The 17,811-nt window shown below is 54.3% G+C and overlaps 2 protein-coding genes across 2 annotated transcripts in view; one reads left to right on the forward strand and one right to left on the reverse strand.

Annotated features, from left to right (window-relative positions):
• ADGRA2 (adhesion G protein-coupled receptor A2) overlaps nucleotides 1–10,564 on the forward strand; it is a 34,578-nt gene extending 24,014 nt beyond the window's left edge. Inside the window, exons 7-19 of the mRNA XM_079779422.1 lie at nucleotides 168–381; nucleotides 905–1,069; nucleotides 1,651–1,849; nucleotides 2,291–2,440; nucleotides 2,566–2,727; nucleotides 3,407–3,631; nucleotides 3,817–4,033; nucleotides 4,977–5,185; nucleotides 5,861–5,988; nucleotides 6,290–6,413; nucleotides 6,910–7,055; nucleotides 7,508–7,597; nucleotides 7,838–10,564. Coding sequence (XP_079635548.1) covers nucleotides 168–381; nucleotides 905–1,069; nucleotides 1,651–1,849; nucleotides 2,291–2,440; nucleotides 2,566–2,727; nucleotides 3,407–3,631; nucleotides 3,817–4,033; nucleotides 4,977–5,185; nucleotides 5,861–5,988; nucleotides 6,290–6,413; nucleotides 6,910–7,055; nucleotides 7,508–7,597; nucleotides 7,838–9,098 — 3,290 coding nt within the window. The 3' untranslated portion in view covers nucleotides 9,099–10,564. The remainder of the gene's footprint in view (nucleotides 1–167; nucleotides 382–904; nucleotides 1,070–1,650; nucleotides 1,850–2,290; nucleotides 2,441–2,565; nucleotides 2,728–3,406; nucleotides 3,632–3,816; nucleotides 4,034–4,976; nucleotides 5,186–5,860; nucleotides 5,989–6,289; nucleotides 6,414–6,909; nucleotides 7,056–7,507; nucleotides 7,598–7,837) is intronic.
• A 326-nt stretch (nucleotides 10,565–10,890) lies between these two features.
• Nucleotides 10,891–14,987, reverse strand: BRF2 (BRF2 general transcription factor IIIB subunit). The gene is made up of 4 exons (XM_079779423.1): nucleotides 14,739–14,987; nucleotides 13,940–13,999; nucleotides 12,992–13,313; nucleotides 10,891–12,230 (listed from the first exon to the last, which is right to left on the reverse strand). The coding sequence occupies exons 1-4, from the start codon at nucleotides 14,890–14,892 to the stop codon at nucleotides 11,495–11,497; spliced, it is 1,272 nt and encodes a 423-aa protein (XP_079635549.1). The 5' UTR covers nucleotides 14,893–14,987; the 3' UTR covers nucleotides 10,891–11,494.
• Between the last annotated feature and the right edge of the window lie 2,824 nt (nucleotides 14,988–17,811).

Here is a 17,811-nt window from a genome sequence, read left to right on the forward strand (position 1 = left end):
ACTAGTTTGTTCTAAACCCTCCTGCCCCTCGCCTGTGCTCCTGCCCCTGGAGGCCTCCTCCTGCCCCCTCCTCCTCGCCCAGGGCCCAGACCGAGGAGGCCCCGCCCGGCCCCTCCTGGACTCTCCCATACTGTGCACTCAGCCCCCACCGCTCTCTCCTCCCACAGAGGGGGCCCTGGAGCTACACACGCACTACCTCATCCCATCCCGACGCCAAGTGGTGTTCCAGGGTGACCGCCTGCCCTTCCAGTGCTCCGCCAGCTACCTGGGCAACGACACCCGCATCCGCTGGTACCACAACCGGGCCCCCGTGGACAGCGATGAGCAGGCGGGCATCCTCCTGGCCGAGAGCCTCATCCACGACTGCACCATCATCACCAGGTACAGGCCCCGCTGCCCCTACCCAGCCACAGCACCCATGCCCCACCCCCCAGAGAGCCGTGCCCACACCGTTCCTGGGAGTGCGCCGCCTGTGTCGGAGTGCGTGCGTGTGCGTGGTCACGGAAGGCCGGGGCTAAGTCAATGGTCCAGATAAGGGATAGAAAGTAATTGCCTAATAGAGAAAATGATTGTATCTGACCTTTCTTTAGAGCTTTTACGGAGTATGCTATAGTGGCTCTCACCTGTGTTATCAGACTCAGTCTCTCCAATCGCCTTGTAAGACAGCTATTAACTGCACGATAAAGATGGGGAAAGTGAAGCTCAGAAAAGCATTGTCACAAGGCCAATCAGAATGAAGGGAGTATGTCCTTGTATCCCTCACTCAGTTGAAGAATAAACAACTTGAAGCTCATCCTACACACCCCGGGGCAGGGCGCCTGTGGGTGGCCAGGCCAGGGGCATTTAGGGGGGTGGCGTGGCCCCTGAGTACCTCACCAAGCCGGCCCTGCCCCCCTGCTTGCAGTGAGCTGACCCTGTCTCACATCGGCGTGGGCGCCTCAGGCGAATGGGAGTGCTCCGTGTCCACGGTCCAGGGCAACGCCAGCAAGAAGGTGGAGATTGTGGTGCTGGAGATCTCTGCCTCCTACTGCCCAGCCGAGCGTGTCGCCAACAACCGAGGGGACTTCAGGTTCGGTGTGCTCAGCTGCCCCAGAGACCCAACGGCTTCCGACCCAGCCCCCCACCCCATCCCCAACTCCTGCATCTGAGACCCAGGTGACCAGGGTCTCCCATCCACTCTAAGTTGGAGAACACACTCCCTTTAGTCATTCAGCTCCAAGTCCTGCTGCTGTATTCAGAGACCTCATCCTTTGACTATAACCATCTGAAATGTGTGGTGCAGAACAGAAAGGCTTTTATTTGCTTCTTTACATTAATAGTTTACAAAGCTTGCCTACTTGAATATCACATTTAATATCCCAATGGGTGTCTCAGTTAGGAAGGAGGTATGATTCTCCCCATTGTACAGCTGAGAATACTGAGGCCCAGAAAGGGTCAGTGACTTGAACTCGGGACTCAAGTCCAGCCTCCACAGCACTAGCAGTACAAATATAGTTAGAACGTGGAGCTTGGGAACCCCTTGAAGGCCAGCCCCAAACCTCTCTTCTGGATCCTTTCCTCTAAGGGTCTGGCATCACAGTTCTAAGGGGAGGGGAGGGGGCCTTGCCTTGAGGGGCCTGGGTCATTGGCAATTCCTGCCTCTGCCCCCAGGTGGCCTCGAACTCTGGCTGGCATCACAGCCTACCAATCCTGCCTGCAGTATCCCTTCACCTCGGTGCCTCTGAGCGGGGGCACTCCGGGTACCCAGGCCTCCCGCCTGTGTGACCGAGCTGGCCGCTGGGAGCCAGGGGACTACTCCCACTGTCTGTACACCAACGACATTACCCGGGTGCTCTACACCTTCGTGCTGGTGAGGCCAGGACAGGGGGTGGCGGGCACCCTATCCGCTCTGGTTTCAGGGACTGGGCGGGGAGAGGCCTCACAACTGCTCCTCTGCTCCCTGGGTGTGCACCGTGAGGGGCTCTTGCTCTTCTCCAGCTCTCCTTCTTCCAGGGGATTCAGACCCCCAAGGCCACACCCAGAAAGTGCAAGCCACCCCAGCATCTTCATCCCCCAACACAGCAAGGGCAGCCTTAAGGGGGGCAGAAAGGACAGCATGAGTCAGCCACTGTGCTTCAGCCAGTGGCCTAGAAGTGGGTTGCCTGCTATCTTGATTAGACCCAGCCGGTGGGCCAGACCCTCTCCCCAGGCACTCCCCTAAGCATTAGCACAGAGGAGAGGTCCCTAGGGGCAATTCTGGAGAAGAAGGAGAAAGACTGGACTATCCACTATCTTCCCCTAACACTCCTAGATGCCCATCAATGCCTCCAACGCGCTGACCCTGGCCCACCAGCTGCGAGTATACACAGCCGAGGCTGCCAGCTTCTCAGACATGATGGATGTAGTCTATGTGGCTCAGATGATCCAGAAATTTTTGGGTTATGTGGACCAGATCAAAGAGGTGAGATTCAACCAGGCCTCTGGGGCCCCTACAAACTTCCTGCTCCCCATTTGAGGCTCAAGCCTCTCACTCCCCAGCCCCTGGGTACCAAGCCCCACCCATGTCTCAGTGACTCCCCCCCACAGCTGGTGGAGGTCATGGTGGACATGGCCAGCAACCTGATGCTGGTAGATGAGCACCTGCTGTGGCTGGCCCAGCGAGAGGACAAGGCCTGCAGCGGCATCGTGGGTGCCCTGGAGCGCATTGGGGGGGCCATCTTGAGCCCCCACGCCCAGCACATCTCTGTGGTAATGTGGGTCAGCCAGGAGGGGAGTTCCGGGGGCCTGGAGGGAACTTAGAGTCACCCAGAAGGGAAAGGCTTCTCTCAGGCAGCAAGCCCTCCAACTGTGCACCTGCCGTGAGCACTGAACTTGACTAGGTTCCCAGTCGTGTGGCCTCAGATCCCGAGTAGTCAGGGGCAGTGAAAGAGAGGGAGGCCAGTGACACCGGGGAAGTTATGTTTGGTGTTATAGTGGGGAACCAAGTTGCCGGGGGATAGCACTGTGGTGGAGTGTAGAGTAATGGAGATTTCTGTCCCCTGAGGCCAGGGTGACATTTCTGATGGTGGGTCGAGAGCCAATTAGCAACCACGGCAGAGCACCTACTACTTGAGAGATATTGTGCTGGTCCCTTGGGAGATGCAGGAGGTCAAACAGGCCGCTCTGCGGCTTAGTTAGGGAGGCAGAACAAGCCCGAGTTAAGAGGGGAGCAAGATACAAGGTGGGGTGTGAATGAGTGGGAGGAAGAAGGCACCATGCCAGGGACTGGGGAAGATCCATGGCGACGTAAGACTGGCCAAGCCTGGAGAAGACAGTGAGGAGTAAAGGTAGAGGGACAGGGCCTGAGCAGACAGGGACTGGGCAGTCTCAGGCAAGAGAAGGCCACACCATATCTCAGAGGGCTGGGTGACACGTTCCCTGTCCCTAGAACTCGAGGAACGTGGCATTGGAGGCCTACCTCATCAAGCCGCACAGCTATGTGGGCCTGACCTGCACGGCCTTCCAGAGGAGGGAGGCCGGTGTGCCCGGCACCCGGCCCGCAGGCCTTGGCCAGAACCCCTCTCCCGAGCTGGAGCCCCTGGCTGATCAGCAGCTCCGCTTCCGCTGCACCACCGGGAGGCCCAACATTTCTCTGTCATCCTTCCACATCAAGGTGGGTGCCGGGGTAGGGAGGACACTAAAAGGGGAGGTGCCCAGATGCGGGTGCCCGGTGAGGGTAGAAGATCTGAGAGGGGACAGGCCCCAGAAAAGGGGGTAGGGGAGGCAGAAGGAGGGGTTGGAAGACATCAGAGTCCCAGGGGATCTTGTGTCTCTGAGGAATTCCTGTGTCCCCCCCAGAACAGCGTTGCCCTGGCCTCCATCCAGCTGCCGCCCAGTCTCTTCTCATCCCTTCCGGCCTCCCTGGCGCCCCCAGTCTCCCCAGACTGCACCCTGCAACTGCTCGTCTTCCGAAATGGCCGCCTCTTCCGCAGCCATGGCAACACCTCCCGCCCTGGAGCTGTGGGACCCGGCAAGAGGCGTGGCGTGGCCACCCCTGTCATCTTTGCAGGAACAAGTAAGGGGATGAACTCTGGGTACCAGGTACCGAATGGGACCCCTCCTAAATGTCTGTCCTGTGCCCCTTCATCCTGCTCTTCCTCACCTACCAGCGCCCCCTCACTTCCTGGTGGAGGTGGCCGAGAATGGTGGCCCCTCACCATCTCCAAGAAGGATGGGGGACACAGACATCCCATGAAGAAAGGGGTTGGTGGGGAAAAGGTTCAGAAGACACTGGGCTTTATATCCCAGATGTGTCAAATTTCAGAAGGGCTATAAGTACAAACCCTTGACCCACCCAGACCGCCCTCCGTCCCGCCTTCCTAACCTGGGGCCAACTCTCCCCATCAGGGTGGCCCTCCTAAGTCTCCTCTTTGCCTGGGCTTTCCCTCCCTCAGCATGACCTCCTGACCCCAGCCCTGGACTCCTCTCTTTTAGAGTGTGTCACCACCGCACTTTTGGCCCTTAGAGTGGGCCACGTCCCAGTGCTTTTATTTTTATTTATTTATTTTTAATCCTCACCCAAGGATATGTTGTTGTTTTTTGTTGATTTCAGAGGAAGGGGCAGACACACACACACACACACACACACACACACACATCTTGACTGGGTGCCTCCTGCAGGCCGCTCTGCAGCTTAGTTATGGAACTTGAAATCTGGGTGTGTGCCCTGACTGGGAATCGAACCCCCCCCCCACCCCTTTTGGTGTACAGGACAACACCCAACCGACTGAGCCACACTGGCCAGGGCCCAGTGCTTTCATTTGATTCATCCCGGTGTCTCCCCAGTGAGACCGAGGACCCGGAAGGAGGCCCACATCTCACTGTCTCCACCAAGCCCAGCGCACACCCAGCCCAAGGGTGTTCTGCTGCTGCTTGGTCCCACCCAGCCAGCCCCACCCCCCCCCACCCCCACTCCCGTGGCCTTGTGTGTGCCTGTGTGGACTTCCTTCCCCCTGTAGGTGGCTGTGGCGTGGGAAACCTGACGGAGCCAGTGGCCATTTCCTTGCGGCACTGGGCTGAGGGGGCTGAGCCTGTGGCAGCTTGGTGGAGCCAGGAAGGGCCCGGCGGCGCTGGGGGCTGGAGCTCCGAAGGCTGCCAGCTCCGCTCCAGCCAGCCCAACGTCAGCGCCCTGCACTGCCAGCACCTGGGCAATGTGGCCGTGCTCATGGTGAGTCAAGTAGGACTGGGGGGTGCGGGCCAGGGAACAAGGGAGGGGGGTGGGGTGGAGGTGGGGCTCTCTGATCACCCAAGGCCACAGAGAAACCAAGGACAGCAGCCTTGTCAGGCCTCAAAGCTGTCAGGACTCAGGGAAATGTCCCTCTGGTCTCCCCCCCCACACACTTTTCATCTTCAGGAGACAGGGAGGTCCTGCTTCCACTCCCAGAATGAGAGAGGGGGACCTGGCACTACCCAGCCTGGTCTTCTGAGACCCAGCCTGCACTCCCCGAGATCCAGGTTATTAAAGTGGGGGGGAATCTGGGAACATGTCTCCTTTCTGATCACCCTCCTCACTCACCCCCATTCGTTCCCCCTTCCTCACCACATTTCACACCCTGCGCAGGCATGCAGCTGTATTATAGACAGACTTTCCCCTCTCTCCTCATCTCCGGTTTCCAGGCTGGGCACCTGGAAAGTTCCTAGAAAGGCAGGCAGTAGATTATTAATGCTACATAGGCCAACTTTCTAAGAGTGGATATCACGGTACCTACACCTTTGTCTACGCAGATGGACTAAGCTGAGGATCAAACCGGGCTTGGGAAGAGGAAAACTGGCCTGGGACTCCACGAGACAGCCCTCACCCCCGGCTTCCTAGTACACACATCCTCTTTCCTACTCTTTCCAGGAGCTGAGTGCCTTTCCCAGGGAGGTGGGGGCCTCCGGGGCAGGGCTGCATCCAGTCGTGTACCCCTGCACAGCCCTGCTGCTGCTCTGCCTCTTCTCCACCATCATCACCTACATCCTCAACCACAGGTGGGAGCTGTTGCAGGAAAGGAGGGTGTGGTGGGAAGGTTTGGGGGTGGGGGGTGTTTCACTAAGTACTGGCAAGTGTTCCTTTTTCTAGGCTCTTGCCTAGCATTGTATTTGAAGGTCCTGGGGTTGGAAAACACATTTTGTGGGTTAAGACCTGCCTTCCCTGGCGCCTCTGTCACATTCACATATATGCATGCACACAGATATCTGCTACCCCCTCTGTGGCCCTGCCCACGGCCTTGAGACCCCCATGGGCCTGACCTTGGGCTGGGTGGCCCATTAATTGCTGTTTCTGGGGCAGCTCCATCCATGTGTCCCGGAAGGGCTGGCACATGCTGCTGAACCTGTGCTTCCACATGGCCATGACCTCCGCGGTCTTTGCAGGAGGCATCACACTCACCAACTACCAGATGGTCTGCCAGGCGGTAAGAGGAGAAGGGGCTGAGGTGGGGGTTGGGGGGCTCCAAGATCAGTCATGGCAGCCTAGGCAGTAGGGAGGGGCAGGGGAAGGAAAAGGGGGCTCGTGCTAATAGGCCGCAGCTCCATTGTCTTCTCTGTGTCCAGTCTTACTGGTCAGGGGAGAGGAGCATGAGAGTAGAAGGTAAGGAGTAAGAAGCAGGAAAACTAGGAGGTGGGACCTCAAAGTGGAGAGCGGGAACCTGCAGTGGAGGAGAGGACAGGGACGAAGCAGATAGCAATAACTAAGCCATGGAGTCACCAGAGTGGGGGGAAAGCCTGGATGGAAGCAGAGAGGGAAATAGCAGAGACAGACCTGGGGGAAGGGCTGGGGGACGTTGGGGGCTGGGAACATGGGAGGAGTGGGAGCACACTGTGGGGCTGAGGCTCTGGCATGGCCCCAGCGGAAGCAGCCCGGTCCCCGGATGTGGTAGCAGTCCCAGCCTCAGCACCTTGATCCCGCAGGTGGGCATCACTCTGCACTACTCTTCACTGTCCACACTGCTCTGGATGGGTGTGAAGGCCCGCGTCCTCCACAAGGAGCTCACCTGGAGGGCGCCCCCTCCACAGGAAGGGGACTCTGCCCCACCTGCTCCCCGTCCCATGCTCCGGTACATGCTTCCAGATATCAGCTTTGCAGCGGGGAAGGGCTCGGGGGGGGGGGGGGGGGCCTAGGACACCAAATCAACTCTCCCCGGGTGGATGCAGGGTGGGTCCAAGGTCCCGGGAGACCACTGTCCAACGACAGAAGAGGCAAGCCTCTAGGTGGTGCCCGGTTGCTGAAGGTCATGTAGTGGGCACTGAGCAGGGAACCTGGAAACCCTCAAATTCTGCACCTAAGGTGAGAGAGAGGTCTGGCCTCTGTCCCTTAGAACAGTCTTGGCCAAGTCCCCTAGGGATCTACCAAGCCTGCCTTGTAAGCGCCTTGCATCCATGGCAAAAAATTCTGACAGAATTTAAAAGGGAAAGAAGATGGGACGGAGACCCCGAGTCTAGGGCTCTGAGCACCTGGTTCCTCTCCCTTGTTCCTCATCTCTGACTCCCCAAACTCATTCCTTTCCAGGTTCTATTTGATCGCTGGAGGGATCCCTCTCATTATCTGTGGCATCACAGCTGCTGTCAACATCCACAACTACCGGGACCACAGCCCCTAGTGAGCACACTGCCTGCCTGCCTGCCCCAAACCTACCCACCCCAGCACCAGATGCCTTCTACTCCACGGCAGGGGCACCTGCCGGCTCACCCCGCCAGGGACCCCACCCAAGCCCGTGCATGTTGACTAAGCCAGTCTCTGCCTGTCAACTCACTGCATCCTCTGTCCCCAACCACCCAGCCTCTGGGCCCCGCCTCAGACTTGCTCCCCTCCTCATCCACTGCCTGTGTCTCCCCTCAGCTGCTGGCTGGTGTGGCGTCCAAGCTTAGGAGCCTTCTACATCCCGGTGGCTTTGATTCTGCTGATCACCTGGATCTATTTCCTGTGTGCAGGGCTGCATCTGAGGGGTCCTCTGGCACAGAGCCCCAAGGGGGTCACAAGCAGGGTCTCCCTGGACCAAGGGGAGGAGCTGAGGGGTTCCGCCAGGCTCAGGAGCAGCGGCCCCCTCCTGAGTGACTCGGGTTCCCTTCTGGCCACTGGGAGCGCAGGGGTGGTGACGCCTGGACCCCCCGAGGATGGTGATGGCCTCTATTCTCCAGGAGTCCAGCTGGGCGCGCTGGTGACCACGCACTTCCTGTACCTGGCCATGTGGGCCTGCGGGGCTCTGGCCGTGTCCCAGCGCTGGCTGCCCCGGGTGGTGTGCAGCTGCCTGTACGGGGTGGCGGCCTCGGCCCTGGGCCTCTTCGTCTTCACCCACCACTGTGCCAGGCGCAGGGACGTCAGGGCCTCCTGGCGCGCCTGCTGCCCCCCTGCCTCGGCCTCGCGCGCCTCACCCCAAGCTGTGTCCGCAGCCCCCGAGGACGGTTCCCCAGTGTTCGGAGAGGGGCCCCCTTCCCTGAAGTCATCCCCGAGCGGTAGCAGCGGCCACGCGCCGCCCCCGGGCCCCTGCAAGCTCACCAACCTGCAGCTGGCCCAGAGTCAGGCTTGCGAGGCGGGGGCGGCGGCCCGGGGGGAAGGGGAGCCAGAGCCCGCGGGCTCCCGCGGCAGTCTGGCCTCCCGTCACCCCAACAACCTGCCCCACGGGCGCCGCGTGCACAAGAGCCGGGCCAAGGGGCACCGGGCCGGGGAGGCGGGCAGCAAGAACCGGCTCAAGGCGCTGCGCGGGGGCGCGGCGGCCGGGGCGCCCGAGCTGTTGTCCAGCGAGAGCGGCAGCCTGCACAACAGCCCGTCCGACAGCTACCCGGGCAGCAGCCGCAACAGCCCGGGCGCCGGCCTCCCGCTGGAGGGCGAGCCCGCGCTCACGCTGTCCGAGGGCAGCGACACGAGCGCCGCGCCGCCCCCGGAGGCGGGCCGACCGGGCCAGCGCCGCAGCGCCAGCCGCGACAACCTCAAGGGCGCGCTGGAGAAGGAGAGCAAGCGCCGCTCGTACCCGCTCAACACGGCCAGCCTGAACGGCGCCCCCAAGGGCGGCAAGTACGAGGACATCACCCTGACGGGCGCCGAGGCGGCGGGGGGCGGCTGCATGAAGACAGGCCTCTGGAAGAGCGAGACCACCGTCTAGGTGGGCGGGTGGCACTTTAGGGCAGGCTGGCCGCACGGACTTGTTTTCCTGGCTTCGCGGGGCCCCTCGGGACGTCTAGGGGTACCCCAATGGGTGAAGTGCCGAGGGCTGCGCCTGGGCTCACTAGCCTCAGCCCTGAGGCTGGGGTAAAGGACAGCGGACGCCTGCGCTGCTAAGAGGGCCTCCCGCGGGGGTAGCGACAGACAATCCCAGGGCCGCTGGCGGGATACATTCTGCCCCAGCCCAGGCTGGTTTGTGCCATCCAGGGTCGGGAAGGTCCTGTCAGTCTGTGGATTGAGTACTGGACGGGCCAGCAAGCCCAGGTGGGCTCTTCCTATGGTGCCCGCATCTTGCCCACCCGCCTCTCTGGTGGTGTCAGCCCTTCCGGGAAAACACAGATGGGGGCTTGGGAGCAATGTTCCCTCACCGCCCTCCTCTGAAGGCGGCCTCTGTGCCTAGCTCCCAGGGCCTCTCCCCACCCAGTGTTTGGCTAACTGGGGAGCCAGCCTAGGAGATATGCCAGGTGACCAGGACCCATTGCAGGTGACAAGGTGCTACTTTTCAGACTATGCAAGAGGCGAAGGTGGGGCAGTGTGGAAGTCAGCTTGGGAGGTCAAGCAGGAGGGGAGGGGCACCATTAGGGAGCGACACCATCCCCACGAGTGTACACACACCACGCAGCAGGCCTCGGGGTGGCACTTGAAGACAAAGCTGACCCCGCCTGGGGATAATCTGAGGGAAGTAGAGAGAGTGCTTAGTTTTGGGGCTGAAGATAGCCATGCCTTAAACCTAGTCCTACAAACAATGCCCTGAAGAGGGGCTCCACCACAGGGCTGCAAGTGGTGCTGAAGACGTACTTACCAGTCAATCACAGGACCTGGGTCTCAGCCTCCCAACGCTGGGGGCTAAGGAAGATATTTCCCTGCCTCCTTGAGGCCACATGGAGGAACCATTCCAATCATTCGACCTCTAGCCCCCTATTAGGGAGAAACTTCCAAAACATCAAAAACATCTTCCTGCCACACAGAAGCCCAGGCCAAATCCTTCGGGGCGGTGGGCAGGGTCCCTACAGCCCCGGGGCCTTCACCCCCACGTTTAAACACCAGCACTCCTATTCCCCCGCCCCCCCCCCCCCCAACCTAAAAAGCAACCACCAGCCTTTTACTACAGGACCCAGTGAAAGTGGAGGGAACCTGAGGCCTTGTGAAGAGCATCGTGAAAATGAGGCCTGGTCCAGGGCCCCTCCTAGTCCCCATGTCACCCCAGCCTGGTCACCAAAGTGAAAGAAGACATCGGGAGGAAAGGAAACCCACATTCCTTGGGATGGATCCTGTTATTTATGCTTGCTGCACAGACAATATTAGACAGGAAAAAAAAAGCTTTGTATTATTCTTCCACATATGCTGGCTGCTGTTTACATACCCTGCCAATGCCTTAGCACTGGAGAGCTTTTTGCAATACGCTGGGGAAAGGGGAGGGAGGGGATAAAAAGTGCCAAAGAAAACATGTTTTTAAAAGCTCGGGTTTTATACAATAGAATGTTTTCTAGCAGATGCCTCTTGTTTTAATATATTAAAATTTTGCAAAGCCCTTTGAGCTCTAACCTCAGTCCACCCACAGTCCTTTTGTTATGAGGTAGAAGAACTCATGAACCATACACATTAACCCACCAATACCTAGGACACAGGGCCAAGAGTTGCCCAGTTCCTGCCCTCTGAGGGCTGGTACCATTGAGAATGCCAACAGGTACTGAGAGAAGACGGGTGAGTTTTCTGCTTGTGAGGTGAAGGACAGGAGAATGCAGAAGGGAGCTAACATGTCAGCCTTTATTCTGAGTGCTTTACAAGTGTTCTTTTACCTTCTCTACACCTCGTTATGTGCATTTATAGTTGCAAAACTCGTCCCCAGTCTAGGAAGTAACCAAGCTGCAAACCCAAAACTATTTGACACTGATAGCCTTTGCTTTCTACTATATTTCTCAGGAGAGAAAAATAACACAGCTACTTGGGAAAAAAAAAGAAAAAGAAGAATTAGCTTCTATCTATAGCTCTGTGGTCTCCTAATATTCCTTCAGCTCCACACCAGTAGGGAGGCCCCATGAGCCCTTTTAGTTTATCCAGTTCAGACCAGGAGCAGAAGGAAGCCCAACATCTAAGAGGAAAGCCATCCCACAGAATGAACATATGCAACCTGCTCTCTGGCACTAAAGGATGGGGCCCTCTCCAACCCAGGGATTCCTACAGTCTTTCTCATTTCTACTCCAGGACCTGGGCTCTAATTAACTGCAGAGACAATACCTAAGGACTTGTACACATTTATTTCTCTGGATATGACAGGCCTATTATCAAGCTGCTGTCAGAATGAAGTGACCCCTGCTCCACCAAACCCGAAGTGCATCATGGGGGGTTAGGACTACTTGTGGCAGCTCGTTTAGCAGCTTGGGCTCTCTGAAAGTCCCTCACTTCCTGAGGGGTACGCAAATACTGCTCTATTTCACTATCAGAAATGTCCTCATCTCCGGTGACCGTGGAGGCAGGGGGAGTGGGGCAGACCCGCTTTGGGGGCTTCAACATGCAGGGTGGGAGGAGAAGGGCAGGACTAGCTGGCCGCTTCCCCTCAGGTAAATCAGAGGAGCTATTCCCCACTTCCTCTTTTCCCTGTCCTTGTCCTTGTCCCTGTCCCCATCCCTGCAGCTCCTTCTCCGGGGCCTCCACCTCTAATGTCCCTTCTCGAAAGGCTTTGCGGATCAAAGTGTGGCGGTGCTGCAGCAGGTCACTAATGTGCTTCACCACAGACCGTTTGTCAAGTTTCAGAACCTGCAGCCAGGCCAGCTGCTCAGCCATCCGCAGCAGCACAGCCAGCAGTTCCTGTAGTCGGGAGGAAGCGGGGTAGGGCAGGTCCACATTTGCCAATTTACAAAATCGGGCCAGGGAGCATGTCAGACGAGCTGAGGGCTGCAGCGACTGCCAAGCCAGGAAAGCAGCAGCAGTGATAACAGGCAAGGGATGCCGCCCGGTCACCAGCCACGTCTCATCCGCCAGCTCCACCAACTGCAGTGTTCGTGACAGCATCTTCTCTTTGTCTTCCATGTATTTGGCTGGCACTGATGGGGAGGCTTGGAAAAGTTTGAAGCTGAAATAACCAAAATGAGGGTCGTGTCTCAATGCCTATGGGGAAGAGCAGTCTGCTCAGGATGGGCAAGCTGTTCTAGCTTCTTGGGAACACTCAAGCTTGCTGGCAGCAAGTTTCATACGGGTACTGAGAGACCGGTGAGTTTTCTGCTTGTGAGGTGAAGGGCAGGAGAATGCAGAAGGGAGCTAACATGTGTTGAGCTACTCCCGTCAGCCTATATTCTGAGTGCTTTACAAGTGTTCTTTTACCTTCTCTACACCTCGTTATGTGCATTTATAGTTGCAAAACGCGTCCCCAGTATCCAGCTAGGAAGTAACCAAGCTGCAAACCCAAAACTATTTGACACTGATAGCCTTTGCTTTCTACTATATTTCTCAGGAGAGAAAATAACACAGCTACTTAAAAAAAAAAAAAAAGAATTAGCTTCTATCTACAGTTCTGTTGTCTCCTAATATTCCTTCAGCTCCATTCCCAGTTGATCCACACAGGCCACACATGTGAGTGGTGCAACTCAGGAGCCCTGTGCCAAGGCTAATACCTACTTTTCTACATCAGTAGGTTGCTGTGCGGGCAAAAAGATTTGAAATTACAGCATTCTAGAAATATAAAATGGGATTAGTACTAGGCACAGGAGAGGGAGAACAGATTTTTCTCCCACATCTTTTTAGATGGGCTTTGGTCAAAAAGACAGCCAAAGGTAAAAGGATTCAGGTCTAAGGACCCATCCCCTCCCATCCCCACAACTTCCACTAGGCAGGTACCTGCTACAGTAGGTCTTCACCAGGTCTGCCAAGCACAGAGATGGCACATCCAGCCCCAGGAGCTTCACTATCTGCATGTAGGTGCCAGAAAACATATCCAAATCTGCATACAACAGGGTGCAGATGGTCCCCATGGTCAGGGGCCAGTTATGCTGCCTACAGGTGATTAAGACACAGCACCCAACCAACACCTCCTTCTTTTGTAGCCTGGCAGCACGAATGCCAGGGTGCTGGTATGCCTTTTGGTAGTAGGCAACTGCTGTGTCCTCAAATGTTGATGGCAACTGCAGAACTCGACAGAGATCTCTCACTCGGCGGAGACCTAGGAAAACCCACAAGAGTTAGAGAGGTCAAAGGAGTAACTGTGTAGCTCCTAGCAATTTCTGCTAAACTTGCCTCTGATACAAGATGCAGTACTAGCCCTGGATAGTGTTGTTCAGTTGGTTGGAGCATCATCCTGTAAACCACAAGGTCATGGGTTCGATTCCCACCAGGGCACGTGCAGAGGCAACCAGTCAATCTTTCTCTCTCTCTCTCTCTCATATATATATATATATATATATATATATATATATATATATATATATATATATATAATCTTTTTACAATGACAGGAGCGACATCTGGTGAAGCTTCCAAAGGCACAAAGCAATTCGTGGAAAGAAGTCACATTTTAGCCCACCATTTTTTGGAGGCTGGTTTGATTCAGGGCCAAGCCCAAGTTTGATCTGGAATCCTTGCGTCTACCTCAAACATATCCCTGAGCAAATCCCAAACTTACACGGATTTGCTACCTCTCCTAGAACCACCCCCATCCTTTATCTAATCACCATTTTCTTCTCCTCTGCCTTACACGATAAAGCTGAAATCAGGAAAAGCAAGCACATGGGCTGGACCATCAGGAGGATTTTCTTGAAAGCCACTGTGTCATGAAAGGTTTGTTCTCACCTCGTTGCTGACTGCGACTAACTTGTTCATTTTCCCCTGTGCTTCGGGAATATGCTACTTCTGTAAAAACAAAAACAAAACAAAACAGGGTTAGCCTTTATTCACCAGACCCCTGCCCTCCTACCACACAAAGCCAGGGAGCGGAATTCCAATCATTAGGCATCTGCGCCCTGCCTCACAGAAGGTGCCCATCTATGCATATTAAAGGTCCATCTGGTTTTCTATGTCCACAGGCACCATCACATACACAGAGATTGAGGAAGATCGGGACTACACTAAAGCAGTTCCAAGTGTTCCAAGTTTTCAGAAATTTCAGTACAAGTTTGTACCCTCCCATACATCCAATCCAGACCATTTTCCTGGCTGCAGATTTTGAGGGCTGCCCTGCTCAGGAACTTGGAAAGCAAAGGAAGAAAAAGACGTTTTACCAGTTAGTACTAAAAACGACTTCTGGTGCTGTATCCGTCAAGAGTTGACCCACAATATTCCCACCACGACCAGACTGGGTAAATTGAGTAGAAGCTTGTTTCATTTGTTGAACGTTTATACCTGTCAGACATTGTACTAGATAATTACAGGCTGTTGTTGTTCCTTGTGATTAAGCCCCGATGCTAGAAAAACACAGATGAAAGGCAGTCCCTAACATTTCGCAGCTCATTCCTACACTTTGGGTCGTTTTCTCTCGTATTTAAATGCGTACGAGAAAAAGAGTGGACGGGAGATAAGAGGAATCGGGTTTCAGTCCTTCCGCTGCCCCAGGCTGCACCCACAGCTCTGCACCCACAGCTCTGCCAGGTACCTCGGAGGTTGCCCTCGTCGCTGAAGGTGGTAGTGAGAACTCCCTCGGTGACCACACAGCCGCAGTCAGAGCACACCAGCTGGCTCTGCGAATAATGCGCGTCTTCCACCAGCTCAGTGGAGCCGCAGTCGGGGCAGCGGCCTCCGCCCGGCATCTCACACTCGGCCCAGCGCCGCGGAAGCTCTCGGATCTCCAACCGAAGGTCTGTAACAGCAACCGTGCGGAAGCGGGAATTAAGAGGGGAACTTCCTAAGGAATGCACCTTCCTTTTCCGGTCAGCGCGGCGGCATTTGGAGTAGCTCTCTTGGCTCTGCCACTGCACGCCACTTCCGGTCCGTTCCTTTGTGGAGTCGGGTGAAAACGTAAGCAAGGAGAGGAGGTTCCTGGTGTGGACTGTGTCGTTGGGCTCCCAGCTATCAGTAGCTGGTTTGAGGCAAGTCAGACGGGGGGTTGAATTTGGGTGAACATTCTGCCTACATGAACATACATAACAAACAAGAAATTGTTGCTATCCTCAAACAACTCTCCTTTCTAAAGTGCCAGGGGAATCTTGGATTCTCCATTTCTCTCTCTCGCTCTCTTTTTTTGTAATCCTCACCTGAGAATATTTTTCTATTGATTTTGAGAGAGAGTTGAAGAGAGAGGGAAAGAACGTAAGAAACATCAATGTGAGAGAAACACATCAATTGGTTGCCTCCTGCATGCACCCTGACCAGGACCTGGGCCAGGGAGGAGCCTGCAACCCAACCAAGGTACGTGCCCTTGACTGGAATTGAACCCGGGACCCTTCCATCTACAGGACGACACTCTATCCAGTGAGCCAAACTGGCTAGGGTTCCATTTCTCTTTGGTAACAAATGTTGATTCTGGCCATAGAACAATGTGCCTAAAAGGGAGAGTAGTGTAGTGAGAGAGTAGGAAATTGTGTTCTATGTTCTAGAGTGGCTTTCCCAAGCAAGTTGTTGTTCCTCTTTGCAGTCAGTTTGTCTCAACTGTAGAATGAGGGAGTAGAATTAAAATCCAGAGTGGCAAACTCAAATACTTTCAAAGGCTAGGCAAGGAATGTCTCAGGGAGTTGGAGTGAAAGCATATGGAGTAGTGTGGACTTTGACAAACTGGGGAGTTCAAGAAAATTCAGATGTTTTTAAAAGTTTGAGCTTTAAGCCCAGCCAGTGTTGCTCAGTGGTTGGAGGTTCTATGCATCAAAGGGTCACTGATTCCATTCCCAGTCAGGGCAGTCAGGACACATACCAGGTTATGGATTTGATTCCAGTCAGGGCACATGTAGGAGGCAACCAATCAATTTTTTCTCTCTCCCTCTCTTTTCCTCTCTCTCTGGAATCAATGAAGAGAAGAGGAAAGAAACATACCCTCAGGTAAGGGTTTGTGGGTTTTTTTAAAGCTTGAGCTTTAAGATTCTTCAAGATTCTGGCTCCAGAATTCTTAGCTTGGTATAGTATAGATCAGCAATTTCTGACCTTTTTTTATCTCATGGCACACAAAGTAATTACTAAAATTCTGCAGCACACCCAAAAGTATATTGTAATTTTGCCAATCTGACAAAAAAATAAATGTAATTTTGATTAATTCACTCTGGACAGCTATTGTGTTGGCTGTTGCCATTTTTTAATTTGACAATCTAAAGGCAAAGAGGTCAGTGCCCCTGACTAAAAAGTCAGGTATTGTTCACAACTGGCACACTGGTTGAAAAATTGCTGGTATAGATCAAAGAATCTTGAACAAAATTTTCTTATGAGTAAATCTTAATTGCACTCTAAGAATAACTATTTTAATGCTTGGAAGTTTTAGAACCAGTTGTGTCTGAAAAATAAGAAAGTTGAATCAAATGACAAGTACAGCCAGGGCCTGTCCTAATGACTCCAAAAAAAGTAGATGGGCGTCACCATAACAAGTGTGGAGAATTTCTTTTTCTCAGGCTGACAATGCAGAGTTTCAGGGAGGCCTCTGACAGTTTTCAGGGAGGCCAGAGTTTCAGGGAGGCCTCTGTACATTTTAGAAGCTGTTGTGGGCTCAATTTCAGCCTTGCAGAATGAACTCATCCCTTCCCACTGAGAACAGAAATCATTGAATAGCTCCTGTGCAGAATGAATTAAAAGGTAAGGGTGTCTTGTCAGCCCCTTAACAAATAAGGGATATTCCCTTGAGGAATGAGATACAGATTACTGCAGCCTTCTTTAGAAGATCAGTAAATTATTATGCATCCTAGAGCTGGAATTTTTCAAAAGAAAAACGGTACCTATTAGTCTGAAGAGTCAAATCTACACAATGACATGTATCCAGTGAGTCCTCATACAGAGCATTTGAGCCTCAAAAATAAAGGGATCTCATCAGACAGAACTATAGGTTCTTTTGGAAAAGCTATAATCAGTGGTCAGATATAGAAAGCTTCCTCTATGCCCAATGAAACTGTGAGTTCCCTGGACTGCAATGCAGAGCAAGGGCATATATGACAAAAAAGACTGCATGTTGTCTGTCATCCAAGCATCAGCCTTGGGCTTTCCAAATCCCCTCTCTCCTAGACTTCCCCACTAGTGTGATGTATGTAATGAGGACTTATTTCTGGTTGTCCAGCAGATAGATATTGAGACACGCTTGCATGCTCATGTGCACACACTCATCTCAGAATTTCTGAATCAGTTTTAGACAGTACAGTCGACATTCTTACTGAGGGAAACATGTCCCTAAAAATAACATAATTGGCATTGAAAGTAGCTCTTTACATTATCATACAAGACCAGCATAAGACTCCTCTCATCCCTAATTCTGTGCAGATCTTGAACATAAACTGCATTTTTAGGAGTGGGGTTTTATTACAGTCGTGTACCCATGACAGAAGTTTTAAAATTCTACTTTCCCCCACATGACACATAGTAAAGTGGAAGAGCTGTTTTATGATCCTCCAACCAAACTGTAAGGGGTGGAGGGGTGATTCTCTTTCCAGTCACAAGTGTGTGATAGCACAGAAGAGCCTGGGCCTCAGACACTAACAGGCTGGGAGGTGGGCGGGACCAGGCCAGAAGATGGCGCACTCTACTAAGACGTATAAGTCTGG

This window comes from Cnephaeus nilssonii (assembly GCF_951640355.1).
Source record: "Cnephaeus nilssonii genome assembly, chromosome: 8".
Classification (NCBI taxonomy): domain Eukaryota; kingdom Metazoa; phylum Chordata; class Mammalia; order Chiroptera; family Vespertilionidae; genus Cnephaeus; species Cnephaeus nilssonii.

Excerpts from the sequence above, each read along its gene's own strand:
- BRF2 (XM_079779423.1), bottom strand. The coding sequence starts at position 14,892 with ATGCCGGGCGGAGGCCGCTGCCCCGACTGCGGCTCCACTGAGCTGGTG. Across the intron at positions 14,000-14,738 it reads CGACGAGGGCAACCTCCGAG|AAGTAGCATATTCCCGAAGC; the intron begins GTACCTGGCAGA and ends TTGTTTTTACAG. Across the intron at positions 13,314-13,939 it reads TAGTCGCAGTCAGCAACGAG|GTCTCCGCCGAGTGAGAGAT; the intron begins GTGAGAACAAAC and ends GGGTTTTCCTAG.